The sequence below is a fragment of the Chinchilla lanigera genome, unplaced genomic scaffold, assembly GCF_000276665.1.
Source record: "Chinchilla lanigera isolate Chin_1 unplaced genomic scaffold, ChiLan1.0 scaffold00092, whole genome shotgun sequence".
Classification (NCBI taxonomy): Eukaryota; Metazoa; Chordata; class Mammalia; order Rodentia; family Chinchillidae; genus Chinchilla; species Chinchilla lanigera.
In genome coordinates, this window is record NW_004955493.1 from 871,521 (window position 1) to 888,257 (window position 16,737).

The 16,737-nt window shown below is 51.8% G+C and overlaps 1 protein-coding gene across 6 annotated transcripts in view; it reads left to right on the plus strand.

Moving 5' to 3' along the window:
* Positions 1–16,737, plus strand: part of Eef2k (eukaryotic elongation factor 2 kinase) — a 56,936-nt gene that overhangs the window by 5,691 nt on the left and 34,508 nt on the right. For 3 of the 6 annotated variants that reach the window (XM_005405080.2, XM_005405081.2, XM_013504852.1), the window contains one exon: positions 10,890–11,193. In XM_005405080.2, coding sequence (XP_005405137.1) covers positions 10,966–11,193 — 228 coding nt within the window. In that variant the 5' untranslated portion in view covers positions 10,890–10,965. Of the gene's footprint in view, positions 75–161; positions 398–10,889; positions 11,194–16,737 lie in introns of those variants that run through there. The other 3 variants (XM_005405078.1, XM_005405083.1, XM_005405079.1) reach the window with 2 other exon arrangements.

The following is a 16,737-nucleotide window of genomic DNA, read 5'->3' on the forward strand; positions in this document are numbered from 1 at the left end:
GGTGGGCGGGCGAGATCCGGGTGCGGCGCGGAGGGCCGGCTGCGCCCAAGAGTCTCGGGCCGGCGGGCTGCCAGGTGCGTGTGCGCGTGCGTGCGCGCTTGTGTGTGTGTGCAGTGGGTGTGTGCGTGCGCTTGTGTGTGTGCATGCGTGCAGTGCGTGTGCGCTTCTGTGTGTGTGCACTGCGTGTGCGCTTGTGTGTGTGCTTGTGTGTGTGCACTGCGTGTGTGCAGTGTGCAGTGCGCGCGTTGGGGGCTCTCCGTGCGGCCGCGCTCTCTGAGAGCTCCACTTCCGGGGCCTCCGTCGTGGGCGCTCCGCGTCTCGGGCCCGTCCCACGGAAGCACGTTTCGGGCCGGTGTGGCCGGCCGCGTGGACCGCCGTCCGGAGTGCGCGAGGCGGGGTAGGTGTGGGGCGAGCGGGGGCTGGGGCGCACCCCCTTGCCTCTCTGCGGCCGGGTGAGGAGGACTGAGGCCCTGGAGGAGGACACCGCGGTGAGCGGGAAGGGGCCGAGGCGCCCCGCGCTCCCCTGGCGGCCTGCGGAAGGGTGGCCCAGTGCCCCCGCGGGTCTGCGGGGCGGCTCCGTGCGCCCTCCGCCGGCCGCTCCCCCGCGCTGACCCGCTGCAGTAGGGTCACCTCCTTCTCGCCCTGCGCGGGCCAGATTTTCCCAGCAGCCTTGCCCAGCCTTTGGCAGGGTTGGCGCCAGCCGTGGGGCCCCTGGGGCGAACGGCAGGACCCGGGACTCTGCTTCGTTCCCCAGGAGTCGCCGTGGTTTCTGGTTCCCTTCTTGAGCCTGGAGCAGAACATTTTCACGCTCAGGGCTGGAGCCCAAGTCGCAGCCAGAGTTGCTGTGTGGAGGGAGATCCCTTCTGCTGAGGACGACCCTGAGACCGTTACCCTCCTGGAGGCAGGGACAGAGAGAGGGCAGTGTCTGCGCCCGCGGGGAAGGGGCTTGGGCTTGAACGTGTTGTAGGATCAAACTCTCCCAGCCAGGGGTGGTGGGCGCACCCAGGAAGGCTTCAAATGGAGGAGCGAGTCACTGACACGCTGATGATAAAGCGAGGGCCAGGGAAGCAAGCCAACCGCGGGGAGTTTCTCGGGACCTGTGGATCTCGACTGCAGGGCGCTCGCGTCTCCCAACGGGGCTTGTTTGAACGAGGTCTAAGTGAGGCCAGAGAGTTTGCGTTTTCATCTGAGAAGTTCCTGGGTGAAAGCTGCTGCTCTGGCTACTGCGGGTGGTCCGGAGGGTCCTGGCACCATCATTTTAGAATTGCTGATTTAGAACGGGTCCTAAGTCCTGGATTCAGCCAGCACCAGCTGCAAGCCCAGCTCGCCCGCTTTCCAGCTGTGTGATTTTGGGCCAATCCCTAAACGTCTCTGTTCTTCAGTTACCCCACCTGTACAATGATGCTCATAGGGTCTACTTCCTGGGATTCAAGGGAGACTTTCTGGAGGAGGTGACATTTAAGCTGAGACCTGATGAGCACCCTGGTAGGGTACATCGAGTTCAAAGCCCAGGGCGGGGGAAGCCAGGAGCTCGTGTCCTCCTGGGAGATGAGCTCCACAGCAGGTGCTTTGTAAGTGATACCAAAATGCCGTGAATTCCCTTTGAGCAGGATCAGGGAAGCAGCCCCGGGCATGGGAGTCAGGCTGCCGGATGGGCCTGGAAGTTCCACTGGTGCAAATGCAGCCACATCACCAAGGTGTGGGAGAGGCTGGGAAGTGTAGTTGTGGTGGGCTTGCGTGGTGGAGAGCTAGTGGTCTACCCACGGTGGCTGTTCTAGCCAGCTTTCCCAGCTCTGTTCCTCCTCATTTGGTTTGCTCCAGGCTGTCGGGGGAATGAATTTTACAGAGGAGGAGGAATGAATTTTACAGCATCGCTCAGCTAGTAGTGGCACATGTGGGACTTGAACCCAGATCCTGGTCTTGCTTTTCAGCTGCTCCATGACCTAGGCTTTCCTGCTTGAAGTTCCGGCCGTGCCCCTGGGCTGACTGGCCCCGGTGATGTCAACCCGCAGTCCCTCTGTTCTTCATGCCAGCAGGGCCGGTTGTGTCAGCAGCGGATCGCCCGCTTCCCTAGCGCGATCATTCATTTCTAGCGTGCGTTGATGGTGTGTGCCGGGCCTGGCCCTCTGGGCTGGGAGCTGGCGGAGAGAAAGACACTGCCGCTTTTGTTTGACGTGCTGGTGCGGTCTGTCCCCTAGGAGGGCTGTGTGAGCGCAGAGCTCACAGTGAGAAGTGAGACGCGCTGTACTCCTGCGCTGACCTGCCGGGGGTACACTGTGTTCTGGGGACACTAGGAAGGGGTCTTGCAGATGATCAAACACTAAAATTTAAGGCCCTCATGTCCATTTTGCTAATCAAAGCTATAATTACAGTCTTGTGCTTTGCACCCTGTTGAAGCAATGGAAGAGTCCTTTCATAGTGACAGTTTTATTGGAAGAAAACACAGTGTGCTGCAAAGATGATTTTTTAAAGATCTGCTTTAGTAGATCACATGTTGGAGTGGATTTGTTTATTGACTTACTTATTTATTTTTTGGTTTTTTGAGACGGGGTCTTGCTAGCTAGTTCAGGCTGACCTTGAACTCCCTGTGCTCCTCCTGCCTCAGCCTCTTGAGTGCTGGAATTACAGCTGTGTGCCTCCATGCCCGCCTTACAGAGGCATTTTTATGAGCCTTTAAGCAGAACAAGTGTTGGCTTATCTTTTTGGTTTCCATAGCAGGTTGTTCCCATCAGTTATAAGCTCATTTTTCTTCTCTTCATGGAAGGCGCGGAGATTTGTTTTTAAAGAGAACAGGAGGGGAAGAGGGTTGGAGCTGTCGCCTTAAAAGTCAGTGGTAAATTCCACGACGGTTCTGGAGCTCGATTCCTCAGCCTCAGCGCTGCTGACATTTCACTCAGATTGTTGCTCCTTGTGGGGCTGTTCTAGGGCTTGTGGATGTGCGGCAGTACCCCTGCTGTCTGCTTGCCGTCTGCCACTTGCACCCTAGACATACAGCAGCCCTAGCTGTCTCCAGACATTGCCAGAAGTCCCAAAGGAAGCAAAATTCCCCAGGTTCAGAGCCATTGTTCCAGACTGCATTAGTTTGTTGTTGCTGCGGTAACAAATATTCACAAACTTAATGGATTAAAACAACACAGGGTTGTTATCCTGTAGTTCTAGGGGTCAGGAAGGTTAAAGTCCAGGTGTCTGTAATGTTACGTTTCTTCTGGAAACTCCAGGAGAAAGTCTGTTTCTTTGCCTTTTCCAGCTTCTGAGGCCCCTTGATTCCTTGGCTTGTGGCCCCACCTCCTCCAGATCCAGCAGCACAGCGTCTCCACATCTTTCTCTTTTTCCCTCCTCCTCCTCCTTCCTTCCTTGGTGCTGGGCATATGAACCTAGGGCCTTGCATGTGTGAAGCACTTGCTCCACCACCCAGTTACATGCCCAGCCCTAGATCTGTCTGTCTACTTCCCACTTCCCTTGTTACTTCTTTCTTTTCTTTTCTTTTCTTTTTTTTTTTCTGTACTAGGAATCGAACTCAGGACCTTGTGCTTGCCAGGCAGGTGCTGTGCCACTGAGCTGTATCCCCAGCCCTCCTTTTCTTTTCTTTTTTGCCTTGTTGCCTGCTTTCCATACAGACCTTGTGATATAATCACCAGACAATGCAGGACACACACCCCGCTATCGCAAGAGTCTTAATGATCTCCACAAAATCCCTCTTGCTGTGTAAGGTAATATAGATGCAGGATCCAAGGTCTGGGGTGTAAGCATCTCTGGGAGGGCCACTGTCTTGTCTGTCACACAGATGTTCTGGCCCCTTAGTGTGATGGAATTTCCCTGGGGGTCTGGGGGGAAGGTGACGGGGGCTGAGGGTGCGGGGATGGTCAGGCGTGACTGCAGCTGGTACTGTTGAGCACCGCATCTATGCCAGGTGCCACAGGCCTGATCTCACTGGATCTTGGAGCAACCCTGGGATAGGTACTGTTTGCTGTCCACTGTTCTATGGGCAAGGAGGCTCTCCAGGGAAGGCTTTCTGGGGGAGGTCCAAATCTGAGCCAGATTTTAAAGGGAACAGACCTGTACTCAGGAATGGGGAAGGCATTCTGGCCAGAGGGACCTGCGGCTGCAGACAGGCAGGTGCACCGTGGTCGTGAATGGTGACTGGTTCTCAGGCCTAGAAGCTAGCGGGCGTGAGCTGGCAGGGAGAAAGAGATGGCTGCGGAGACCTGTGTATTTGTCCTTTTTGTTGTTACATAAAGTAGTCTTTCCCTGTATAATTTCAGTGTTTGTTTATGAGCATCTACTGCGTGCTGGACACTGACATGACTTGTTAGCTTTTTGCCGGAATCAGCAGCTCCTCAGGTTGTACCCTAGTAGATGCATAAGACCCAGAGCAGAAGGGCATTTGATTATTGGATCAGCACCCCCTGAACAGGGGTGCAGAGGAGTCTGTCCTCCAGGACAGAGGAGGCCGCTAGCCGTGCGGCCAGGATGCAGACGCTGGCCGTGGGACTGCGGATCATAGCCTGCCGGCCACTCTGCTGGGCTTTGGGTTGTGATTCCTCTTCGAAGGGAGCAGAGAACTGACCTGGAACACAAGGGAGCCCGAGCAAGCCCAGCGCTGTACCTCCGGGTCAGCCTCTTGCTGTGCTGTGTGCTTCCCTCCCCACGGCGGCCTTTCCAGAGGTCAGCAGTCGCTTCTCCTGGGCCTGGCAGGTCGACTTGTCACACGGGAGAGACCATGTGGAGGGTGTAGTGTGGAGGGAGCCCTTTCCAGGTGTTCTTTGTTTTATTTCAGTAACAGTTGTGTCATCATTGTGAGGTTGATAGGAGTCAGTCTTCTGTTTTCTTATCACCCAGCAAACATCTGCAGTACAAAAGCCACGCCTTCCCCTGTCTCGTGGTGACAGGAACTCACCCTAAATGGTGAGCAGCTGCTAGCCACTTGTAGCTGGTGGGGTAACACAGAGTTCTTGGCCTAATGGCTAAAGGAGCTAGGAGAGCCAGGCGTGGTTGTGCACACCTGTAATCCCAACACCCTAGGAGGCTGAGGCAGGAAGATCAGTTCCAGCCCATCCTGGGCAACTGAGCTACTAGGCAAGACTTGTTTCAAAATAAAGAATTGAAAAAAGGGGGCTGGGATGTAGCTCAGTGTGAAGGTCCTGGGTTCAGTCCCCAGTACGCGAAGAAGAATTCGGAGACCTGCCGGTGTGGAAGTAGGGTGGGGAAAGAAAGTGGTGGAACGGAGCTGATCCCTTATTTATCACCAGAAATTCCTTATTACCAGGAAATCAGTGATAATAGATAATAGGGAGATAATAAAGAAGAGCAAGGCAAGCGTATTATTTAGAAATACCCACCAAGAAACGCTGAGAAGAGTCAGGAATAGTTGCCCGTAGGGGTGAGAAGCAGCGCTGCCCGTGCACACTGCAGTTGTTTTCTAGCTCAAGCAAGTTAAGCAGTGTCAACCTGGAGGTCACGCAGACGGCCGTGGTGGGGAAAGGGTGTTGATTTTCATCGTATGTAAATAATGCACCTTAGCCGTAAGTCTTGGTGGGGTTCTGGGCTTTTCGTATCGTAGGTGACGGACAGCCCCCCTGTGCCCAGTCAGGTGATCCCCTCTCAGAGTGAGGGCTCAGCGTGCCTGCAGTTCAGAAGTCCAGGAGTGGGCGGTTCTGCTTCCTGTGCGTTGCGTTCTCACATGGTGTCGTTGCTCGACTTTCTTCCACGCATCTCTTGGTCTGCCCTCCTCTTCTTGTCCTCTTTGTCCTGCAGTGACCTCAGCCCACCTATACTTTGTGTCCAGCACCAAGGGCTGACCCCTCTCCCCGTCACTCAAGCAAAAGCCCTAGGCTTGCCTGGGTAGGGCCAGGTCGGGTGACTCAAGTCACATGATCGCCTCTGAATCAGTTACTGTGGCAGGTTCCCAGGGCTGTATAGACCTGGGTCATGTGACACATCCACCCCACCCCAGCCACAGGAGCTCCGCCTGTCCCCTGGGGTTGCTGAGCATACCCGGAGTGTACACTGGCTAGCTCCAGCCGGGCCGTAGCATAGTAGAAAATGGCCCCCAGCCAGTACACTTCAGTTTCTTAGTTGCCCAGGTAACAGTTCCTGCTCCAGTTCCGGTTGCCCCTGTCTCTTAGAAATGACTGATCACTGCGATGCACATTGTATAAACCACTCGCCAGTTGACAAGCCATTCTGCCTCAGTACTTCCTGCTTGCTTATCCTGTATAAGCCCTAGACCACCAGAGATTGGGGCCTATATTCTGAGAATGCTCCTGATCAGTGCCTGTTGATATAAATAATCTGCCTCCACATCCTGGCTGTTGTTTTGGTGTTTCTGCTTGCCGTTGCAATAGCGGCTCTGGGATGCTGGCTCTTGGGATCAAGGTGGGGGTATTCTAGCCCATCTGCACAGGCAGGCCGCTCCCTGACCTGCAGGACTCACCTAGGACATTGCAAGTGTAGCTTCTGCTTCCTGGCTGCCAGAGGAGCCCTGAACAGCAAGAGGTAGGGGCAGCCGTGATTCTCATGGTGAGAGCTTAAAATAATCTCTTCCCTGAAGACTCCTGAAGAAGCCTGGCTTTGTTCCAAGCCAGATATCCAGGTCACCAGCCTGGCTGGGACACAGGGCTCACCCTCTTTATTTCTGGAAACGCAGATAATAATAGTTCCTCTGTCTCATGGCTTGCTTTGTGCAAGCCCCGGGTGCTGGGGAGCTAACGTGATGGGTGTGATTAGGCATCCCCATTGAGAGGTGAAGCTCAGAAGTGCCGGAGCTGGGGCTTGCCAGCTTTCAGGCTCAGAACTTTACTCAGCTGCCTCTCAGTGCCAAAGTATTTCCCCAGGGCTCGTCAAGGGTTGGGGTGGGCGTCATGGCTGATGAGGGCGGAGGAAATCTGGAGGATCCTGAGGCCGGGGGCTGGGCTCCTGCTCATGTCTTAGGCGCCCCTCCCAGGAGCAGCCTCCTCCTTTGGGCCAAGGGAAGTCCCAGTCTGGTGGAGGTCGCCGGGAGGCTGGTGTGAGAACGGGTACCGTGGACCTGAGTTATGGGCGCAGGGGGTTCATTGACTGTCGCGGGGAATCTGACACCCCCACCCCAGCTGCCCTGTTGTTATGCCCAAGTGTGAGAGCAGCTGCCAAGTTAGCACGCTGGACCCGGGCCACAGTTCTCCCAGGCTGGCCTTGCCAGGCATCAGCTTGTCACGGGAACGTGACTTGGAAAATTACAGTGGGTTGTACCGGCGTGGGGATAGAGTCTGGGCCCACCACGCCCCCCGGTGAGGGAATAGACCCAGGCGCTGTCTCCAGGCTCCCTGGCCCCTCTGCAGTGGGTTCTGTGTTGGGGCCAGCGTAGCTACTGGGACCCCAGCACCGCAGTCTGCGTTCTAGCCAGAAGGAAGGGAAAGGGCAAAGGGGCCTAAAAGAACACTTTCCTGAGGTTGCACACAGCATTTCTGCTCGTATCCCATTGGCAGGGATTTGGTCACATGACCACAGGCAGCTGTGAAGGAGTCTGGGAAACACAGCCCTTTCAGAGTTGCCGCGTAGGGGGCCGGGGATGTAGCTCAGCAGCATAAGCGCTTGCCTGGCAAACCTGAGGTCATGAGTTTGATTCCCGGTACCAAAAGACAAAAACAGTTGCCGTGTACTTAGCCCTGCGCCAACACTGGTTCTGTTAATAAGGGAGAAGCACTGAACGGTTTTAACAGCCACTGCCATAGCTGCCTTGGGAGCAGACTTGTGTCGGTTCAGAAGCCGCCAGACATGAGGCGCAGTCTGTCTAGAATCCCTCTCCAGTCCCTGGTGCCGTGCGGGCCGGGCTCCAGCCATTTTCCTACAGCCGCTCTTTTTCCCAGGGGCAGGAGGACATCAGGTTCGTAGTACAATGTCCCGTTCCTAGGTCCCCTGAGCTAACTGTGGAACCGCAGTCAGGCCGCTTCCCCGCTTGGCTCCTGCCAGCAAAAATGGAGCTGGTGAGACGGGTGAATTTGGTGGGATCATCGGCAGCAGAGCCAGTACTTTCCCGTGGTAGCCAGTCCTGATCTGAGCTCTCACCGCTGAGCCGCACTGCCTGGGGTGTGCAGGCCGAAGCTGTGACCCAGCCCCTCCCGTGGCACCATTTTGGCACCCGGAGGTCGCTGAGCTGGCTGGGCCCACTGGCAGCTCAGCGCCGCCCGGTCTCGGTCAGCAGGGAATCCGGCCAGGCGCTGACCAGGGCAGAGGGAGGCACCAGGGCTGCAAGCAGCAGGCCCGGGGCCCAGGCCAGAGCTGAGCAACGGGCAGAGTCAGTGGCTGTGGTGTCAGCTCCCAGCTGGTGACTGCCTCGCCCAGAAGATAAGAAGCAAAGCTGACATCGATTTGCGAGCTGCGGGTGGAGAAACCAACGTGTGGGTGGGGGATGAAAGAAGGAGAATAAAAAGAAAGAAAACCAAAAGCCGTAAGCAGAATAGAAAATGGCAAAGGTACATTGCACAAAGGAGTTTCCTGAGATTTTTTAATTGCCATTTAGGCGTGGCTAGGAATATAAATGTGTTTCCTCCCTCAGTAGTTGTCAAGAAAATGCCAAGGCCTGTATGATAGGCTTGTGAAGAATAATTAGAACCGTTGGCTTGATCTAAAAAAATATTTCTTTTTCTTCTAATACATGAGCTGTCTCTCTGATGCCAGGCTGATCCCAACTCCTGGGCTCAAGTGATCCTCCTGCCTCAGCCTCCCTAATAGCTGGGCCTACAGGCATGCCCTTGTACTTGGCTCTTAAACAATTTTTTAAAAAGCAGATTAACCTTTATATCTTGTGTTGAACGCAGTCCAGCTTTGTAAACGGAACAGTGCAGAAGTATATATGCTTTTAGAAAGTTCCCTTGATTCCTAGCTTCCAGCTGCCAGATTCCTTCCCCATTCCAGGGTAGGCCCAAGTCCTCCTGGAAAAGTTTTGATGTGTGTGCAACTGTCTTTCTCTTCTCCTTTCACACCCCAATGGGTGTGATTTTCTGTAACTTGGTTTTTAAATTTAACATTTTTTTCTTTCTTTTTTTTTTTTTTCCCCCGGTACCGGGAATCGAACTCACGACCTCGCGCTTGCCAGGCAGGTGCTGTGCTGCTGAGTAACGTTTTTTTCTTGACTTCTTAAAAACTTTGACTTTATGGAAATATATTTCACACACCTTATAATCCACCCACTGAAGAATGTGCGTCTCAGCGACTCTTGCTCTGTCCTCAGTTGTGCAGCCGGCATGGCACCACGGTCAGTCTCAGGACATTTTCACCTCTCAGAAGAAACGCCTGGCCGTTTCTGCCTGCCGCGCTTCTGCCCCCGCTGCAGCCCTCGCGCTCACTGCTCTGCCTCCTGCTTCGATGGATTTGCCTTCCCGAGACATTGCCTATAAATCAGATCATGCAGTAGTAGTTTCTGATGGCTGTCTCTTTCGTTTTAAGTTTAATTAATGTGGAAGCTTGTATCAGTCCTTGGGAAAATGTGTATTCCTAAGTAACGTTTATTATGTGAATATGGGCTGGGGATGTAGCTCAGTGGCACAAGTGCCTGCCTGGCAAGCACAAGGTCCTGAGTTCGATTCCTGGTACCAAAAAAAAAAAAAATAAGATTCTATTCTGTGAATATACTACTTTTTAAAATCCATTCGTCAGTTGCTGGATGTTTGGGTCTTTTCGCCTTTGACCGTTATGCACGATGCCACCGTGAACACCTGCTTCAGGTTTCTGTGTGGACACACGTTTTCACTTCTGTTGAGTATGTGCTGGGTTATACCCAGGAACAAGAAGATGGTCTCCTGTACTTCCCTGTAATAGAGCTTTAGCTTTTATCTTTAGGTCTTTGATCTGTTTTGAGTTAACCTTAGCAGATGGTGTAAGGATAGTCACTCACCCTGACACCGCTTGTGGAAGATTCTTCTTGCCCCATCCGGTTTCCTTAGCGCCTTTGTTGAAGATCAGTTGACCACGAATGTGAGCGTTTTACCCTACAGTCTTGCTGTTTTTGATAATCTCTTGATTACCTCTGCATGTCTGTGGATATCCAAACTTTCCCCTTTCTCCCGAAAGGTCACAAAGTACTTCACGGTGAACAATGAAATTCTGTAATTTATATAATGGGCTTCCCTGACAGACGTTGGTCCAGTATCTTTCTGCTGTTATGCATCGTGGAACAGAGGACACTCCTGGGCTGCTCATCCTTCCCAGGGAAGGGTACTGAGCACCTGTGAGGCAGTAGGAGGGCATAGAGGGACGATAAAAAGTACACAGGATGATCTCAGTTTGCAGAAATGATTGTGAAGGAAATAAAAGAGCGTCCAGGGGAGTGACCGGATATGCACTTGAAGGCTTGGTTCTTTCGAGGATTTGGGAAGGGTTTCTCGGAAGAGGTGACTTTGGAGCTGGGATTCTGGTGGTGAACAAGAACCTGCTGTGGGAAAGTTGTTCCAGGCCCGGGGAGCAAGCGCAAAGGCCCTGTGGTGGGACTGTGCCGAGGTTCGAGGTTTGCAGGACAGGAAGGAACCGTTGTGCCTGGAGGGCAGCCATGGCTGGAGGCGAGGTGGGCAGGGGGCCAGATCGCTCAGTCCCTGTAGCCTTAAAAAGGCATCTGGATTTTATTACAAATAGGAAGGAAAGTTTCTGGAAGGCGATGAGCAAATGACTTGATCTAATTTATGTTCTAAAAAGCTCACTGAGGTATCTCTGGTTCTGGCATTTCCAAGTGCTGGAGTTCCTAGAAGTGGAATAACTGGTTTGGTGAGTTTGGACTTTGAAATGTTCTGGGGTGCAGCCAGCTGCCTCCCTGAAAGACAGCTCCGGGCTTTACTGTGGGGGTGCAGACTCCGGGCCCTTGCCGCTGTCAGCCAGGCTCAGGCGCCAGCACCCACCCCCGGCTCTTGCTTCCCTTGCAGGACCCTCGCTGCTGCACTGGCCCTGTAACTCTGGCTGGACCGTGCACCCCTGGGGAAAAGCGCGCAGCCCTAGAGCATGGCCGACGAGGACCTTATCTTCCGCCTGGAAGGCGTGGACGGCGGCCCGGCCTCCCGGGGTGGCCACGATGGCCACTCTGACACTGACAGCGATGATGATGAAGGCTACTTTATCTGCCCCATCACGGATGACCCTGGGTCCCACCAGCATGTCAATTCCAAGGTCAATAACTACTACAACCACCTGGCGAAAAGTGAGCAGTACGGCAGCTCCTTCCACTACAAGGTGAGTGAACCTCCTGTGCACCTTCCCTGCCCTGGCTTCCCTGCTCCAAAGCACAGCAGTTGAGATCCCTGGTGAGGCCTTTCCTGTCTCCAAACCCTGGCCAGCACGACACGTTCAGGATCTGAGGATAGACCCGGTGAGCTAGGAGAATTCTCTTGGCTGAAATACATTGTATTCCTTAGAGCAGAGTTTGAAAAACAGTTATAAAGACGTTTTAGTGAATCTTGCCCAATTTGTTGTGTCTTTCTTGTTTTAAGAAATGGAAGGAAAATGAGTGTGGTGGCATGCACCTGTAATCCCCACACTCGGGGAGGCTGAAACAGGAGGGTCACAAGTTCAGGCCCAGCCTGGGCAACTCAGAGCCTTAGCCAGACCCTGTCTATAAACAAATAAGTAAGTAAGTGGGTAAATTTATTTATTTTAAAAATGCTGGGGCTGTGGCTCAGTGCGAAGGCTCTAGTCCGGTCCCCACTACCACAGGGAGAAAGTCAAAGGAGAAGGACGCAAGCAGAACACAGCAGAGCGCATCAGAGAGCGCTGCACGTCCTGCAGGTCTTGTTTCCTGCACATGGGTATGCACACATGTATTCGTGTGCATAAACGCGGTGAACGTACTGGCTGCTGATGGCCAGCAAATGAAGCAGAGCAGAATAGAACAGAAAGTGTCAAGGTCGTGTTTCTCGATACGTGCACACAGTAGTCCAGGGGTACATTTGTGGATCCCCAGGGGACGCTTGGAAGTATAAATTGTACCTAATCCGGTATATATTGTATTTTCCTATGTATCCATACGTATGATAAAGATTAACTTAAAAATTACCCACAATGAGAGACTGACAACAGTAAACGATAAGGTAGAATAATTATAACAATAGAGTATAACAGAATTACGTGAACCGTGTCTCTTTCCGAAAGTGTCTTAGCGTCCGTGGTTGGCTGAAAGTAACTAGAGCCGCAGAAGGTGGGACCGCTGGTAAGGGGGCAGCTGTGAGTGCCCGGGCACACACAGACGTAGTGACTGTACCGGGCTGGCCTTTGACGACGTACCCATGGCTCCTTTTTTTTCCCCCTGTACTGGGGATTAAGCCCAGGGCCTTTGCACTGAGCTGTAGCCCGAGCTCTTCTTTTTTAATGTTTTGTTTTGAGGCAGGGTCTTGCTAAGTCACCCAGGCTGGGCTGGAACTTTTGGTCCTCCTGCCTCGGGCTCTCAGAGTGCCGGGATTACAAACACGCACCACCACACCCAGCTTAATTTTTTAAAAAAAAATTATTATGCCGCATGCTTTCATTGAAAGCAATTTGGTAGGTATTGAATTATAGCAGTGAGTCAACATGCGTTATTTATTGCCTATTACGTATCTGTCACCAGCCTGTGTGTTGAGTGCAGAGAGACAAGCAGTTGTCTGAGTTTCCACTAACCTAGCAGACGCTGACAGAGAAAAAAGTATAAAGTATTAGTTACTTAAGCTGAGTGTGGCGGCACACGCCTGTAATCCCAGCACTCGGGAGGCTGAGGCAGGAGAATCACTGCGAGTTCAAGGCCAGCCTGGGTTCTATAGTGGGTACAAGACCAGGCTGAACTACACAGCAAGACCCTGTCTCAAAAGACAAAAAAACTTAGTTCCTCAGATAGCGAAATGTTTTAGGAGCACTGAAAACATGGTTTCATTTGATATTACAGCTGTCTCCTGGGCAGGGCTGGGGAGCAGACTCGATTCTTGCTACTGGTTGTTTTTGAGTCAGCGCGTATGTGTCCCACAGTGGAGGTGCTTAGTAAATGTTATTTCCCTTTCTGTCCCCACATCCCAGAGTACGGCCGCACAATTTATCATTGACTGTGAAAATTAATGTTTTTTTATTTTTATTTTTATTTTAAAAATGAGTGGTTTTTAAGGGCTTCCCACCAGCTGGGAATGCAGCTCATTGACAGAGCACCTGCCTAGTGTGTAGCAGGCCCCGTGTTCCATCCCCGCCCCCCCCCACATGCACACACGTGTGGAAAACCCTTTCCATCCCCGCCCCCCCATGCACACACGTGTGGAAAAATCTTTCCATCCCTGCCTCCCACATGCACACACGTGTAGAAAACCCTTTCCATAAACTAATTACCGTCTTCCAAATTTGTTTACTGAGGAAAACTCATTTTGGAGGGGTTCCCGCTTGAATCTTCTACATATGTCCAGTTTTGTTCAATATTTTAACTTCACCCCTCTATACGTGAGTACAGGACAGGATGTAAAATGTAATTCTTCATGTTGGTCGAAAAAGCCATTACTCAGGATTTTTCTGGACTGAGAAAGGAGATATTTGTTTTATTAGCAATTTATCTTTTGTTTGTTTGTTTGTTTTTGTTTTTTTGTTTGTTTCCTGTACTGGGAATCGAACTCATGACCTCGTGCTTGCCAGGCAGGCACTGGTGCTGCTGACCTAAATCTCCAGCCCCTTATTACCAATTTATGTTAACATCATGGCAGAGCAGTATAAAAAAGAGGGAAAAGTGGACATTATTAGGCTTCCTATAATTCCTGATAGGGGAAAAATTTAAAAATGCAATGCTGTTATTCATATCTAATTTAATCTTTACAAATAGTAAGTATCTGTTAGTACTCTAAGCAGAATGCCTATTACCACTTTGAAATTTAAAATGAGAAAAATTTTCTGTAACTTTAGAATTAATCTGCTTTTAGTTTTAGTTCTTGGAGTCAGTTGGGTCATTTTTTTCCTTTCAAGGCTCGAGTTCTATCCAAGTCGAAACAGCCCCAGGGGTCTCCTCTGGGGTGAGGGCCCCAAGGGGCGGCTGTAGGGTACCTCTGTTTCCCATCCTGAGGCAGTTGAGGGACTCTCCCACGCCAGGAGGCAGTGTGAGAAGCTGGTTTTTAAGTAGCTCAAAAGTTCCTCAAGAGGGGCCTGTTTCAGCGATCAACCATACTTCTGTATGCTTGCACTTAAAAACAACGCCCATAAATATTCCGGAGCGGTGGAATGTGAGATGTGAGGCCTGGTGTTCTATCCCCAGTGTCACTAAATGGGGGGGGAAGGGGGAGGGGGAGAAGGAGAAAGGGGGAGGGGAGAGGGAGGGGAGAGGGGGGGAAAATCCATGACAATCCCTTGGCACAGTGCTGATCCATAACGACCAAAGATATTAGCTATTTTTTAAAATTTTTATTTTTTAATCCATGCTGGGGATTGATCCAAGACCTGGGGATGCTAAGCATTTGCCCTTGTCACTGAGCTACACCCCCGCCCTGCAGCTTCTCTTTAAAAATATTCTGTTAAGGAAAAAGGCAAGTGGAAATAGAACATCCCACTTTTAAAGTATATGTACACAAATATTAGTATCTGCATAGCAAAAATTGTCTGAAGGAGAAATTTGCATCTTATCATTAATGGTGATTCGGCAGCGTTAAGAATGACTTTGGTTCCCGCGTAGTGTTTGTAAACACTTAAAAATTTAAAGCTGCATGTATGTATTGTGAGGCGAAAAAAATGTTTTTAAAAGAGGAAAAATAAAGCAAAATCAGTAGGTAACATCCCATCCCCCGACCCCAAAAACCGCCTGGCCTGGAACCTGTCACTCCCACAGGACCAGGTTGAAAAGCGCGCTGGGCCTGGGGCTTCCCCTGGGCTCCGTCCTCCCGCCGCACCCCTTCAGCTCTGGGCGCGGGCCTCCCTCTTCACCCCTCTGCCCGCAACCACTTTCAGGGCCGTCTGGGTCTGTGAAAATTACAGCCCGGCCCGTTCCGCCTTCAGATGACTTCCCGGCCCTCTTCTCTGCGTCCTCCAGGCTCGCAGCCCGCATCTGTGCGTATTTCTCAGTGTCTCTGTGTCACCCGGGGCCCAGGGGCCGTGTGTGGGGGCCCTGCGGTTCCTAGGGGGTTATTTGGTAGAATGTTTGCCCGTGTTGGATGCCGCGGAGCTCTCTGTTGTCCACGGACCTGCTGGGTTACCTTTGCCAGTGGGAACTCCAGAGGGAGACGGCAGCTTATTTTCCCAAACCTCACACCGTCTGGCACTCACCAAAGCCAAATGTGTGTGTGTTTAGTTTAGCGTTGGCCCAGTAACCTGGGCGTTTAGCCAGAATGGCCCCTGGCACTCCTCCAAGAACCACCGCCCTGGCCTGTTCGGGATGTGTGTGCAAAAGGTCAGGTTCTCTCGCTGTTGAGGCCCAGGTTCCCCTGGGGGCGTGACAGAATGAGGCCAGGGCCACCCTCTCGTGGGGTCAGGTAGGCGGCCAAGGGATGCTTATTGTAACTTGGGAAAGAGCGTCTGGTCTGGAGTTAAATTTAAAACGCAGAGTATCGAGTATGATTACTTCTATATAAAACACATGCGGGGCTGGGGATTTAGCTCAGCGGCAAAAGCGCCTGCCTGGCAAGTGCAAGGTCGTGAGTTCGGTTCCCGGTACCGGAGAAAAACCAAAAAAAAACCAAAAAAAAAACACATGCATGTGTGTGCGCGCACACACTCACAGACACACATGCATGCGTGCACACACGTGCGCGCGCACACACACACACACACGCATGCACACACAACCCAACAGCAGCCTGGGCAGAAGCGCAGGGGTTGCTGTTGGGTAGGATCAGGAGTTACTTCTTCTCTGTCGTTTCTACACTTTCTAGAACAAGTGTATATGCGTGTATTTTTTCATTTTTAAATACAGATAGACATTTCATACTTAAAATTTGTTTTTTTTTTTTTTTTTTTTTCTGAGAATATCTTGGGGTTCACCCCATGTCAGCTATTAAGGAGCATTTCTTTCTTTCTTTTTCTTTTTTTGGCAATGTGAGAGATTGAACCCTGGGCCTCACAGATGCTAGACGATCACTCTATCCCAACCCTTGGAGGAACATTTTGTTTTTTTTCCCTGTTACAAATAGTACAGTAATAAGGGTCCATATATCAGTACATATATGCAAATTTTAACAGTAGTACGTGGACAGGGTAGAATGAGTTCAGACCTTGTGAGTGGCGGTGAGGAAGCGGCCTGTGCCTCTGCCTCCGGCCTGCACCTTCCAGAACGGTTCTCGCAGACGGCAGCAGCTTGCGTCTCACCTTCCTCCTCTTGTTTTCACCGAGGTGTCTCAGACCAGTTCTGCACGTTGTTGGTGCCTTTCCGTGTCAGCCCTTGGGAGCTGGCGTGAGCGAGGACTTCTGGCGTGCTGTGGCCGGGCGGGCCTGCTGGACGCCTTTCTCATGGCATCTCAGTGTCCACTCAACTCCCCGGCAGCTGGCCTTCTGCCGCGTAGCGAACCCCAGGCTCCGGGAACTTTGCAGCGCCCCAGGAAGTGGTGAGGCTGTGTTTGAACTGAGGTGATTTTTTCTCCCCAGTACTGAGAATTGAACCTGGAGACTTTGCCCTGAGCTACATCCCCACCTCTTCTTCATGTTTTGTTTTTCTTTTTACTTTAAAACTTTTTAAATTTTTATGTATTATTATTTGTAGTAATAGTAGTGGTACTGAGGGTTGAACTCAGGGCTTTTGCACTGAACTGCATCCCCAGGCCCTTTTTAATTTTTATAATTAAAAAAAATTTTTTTAAA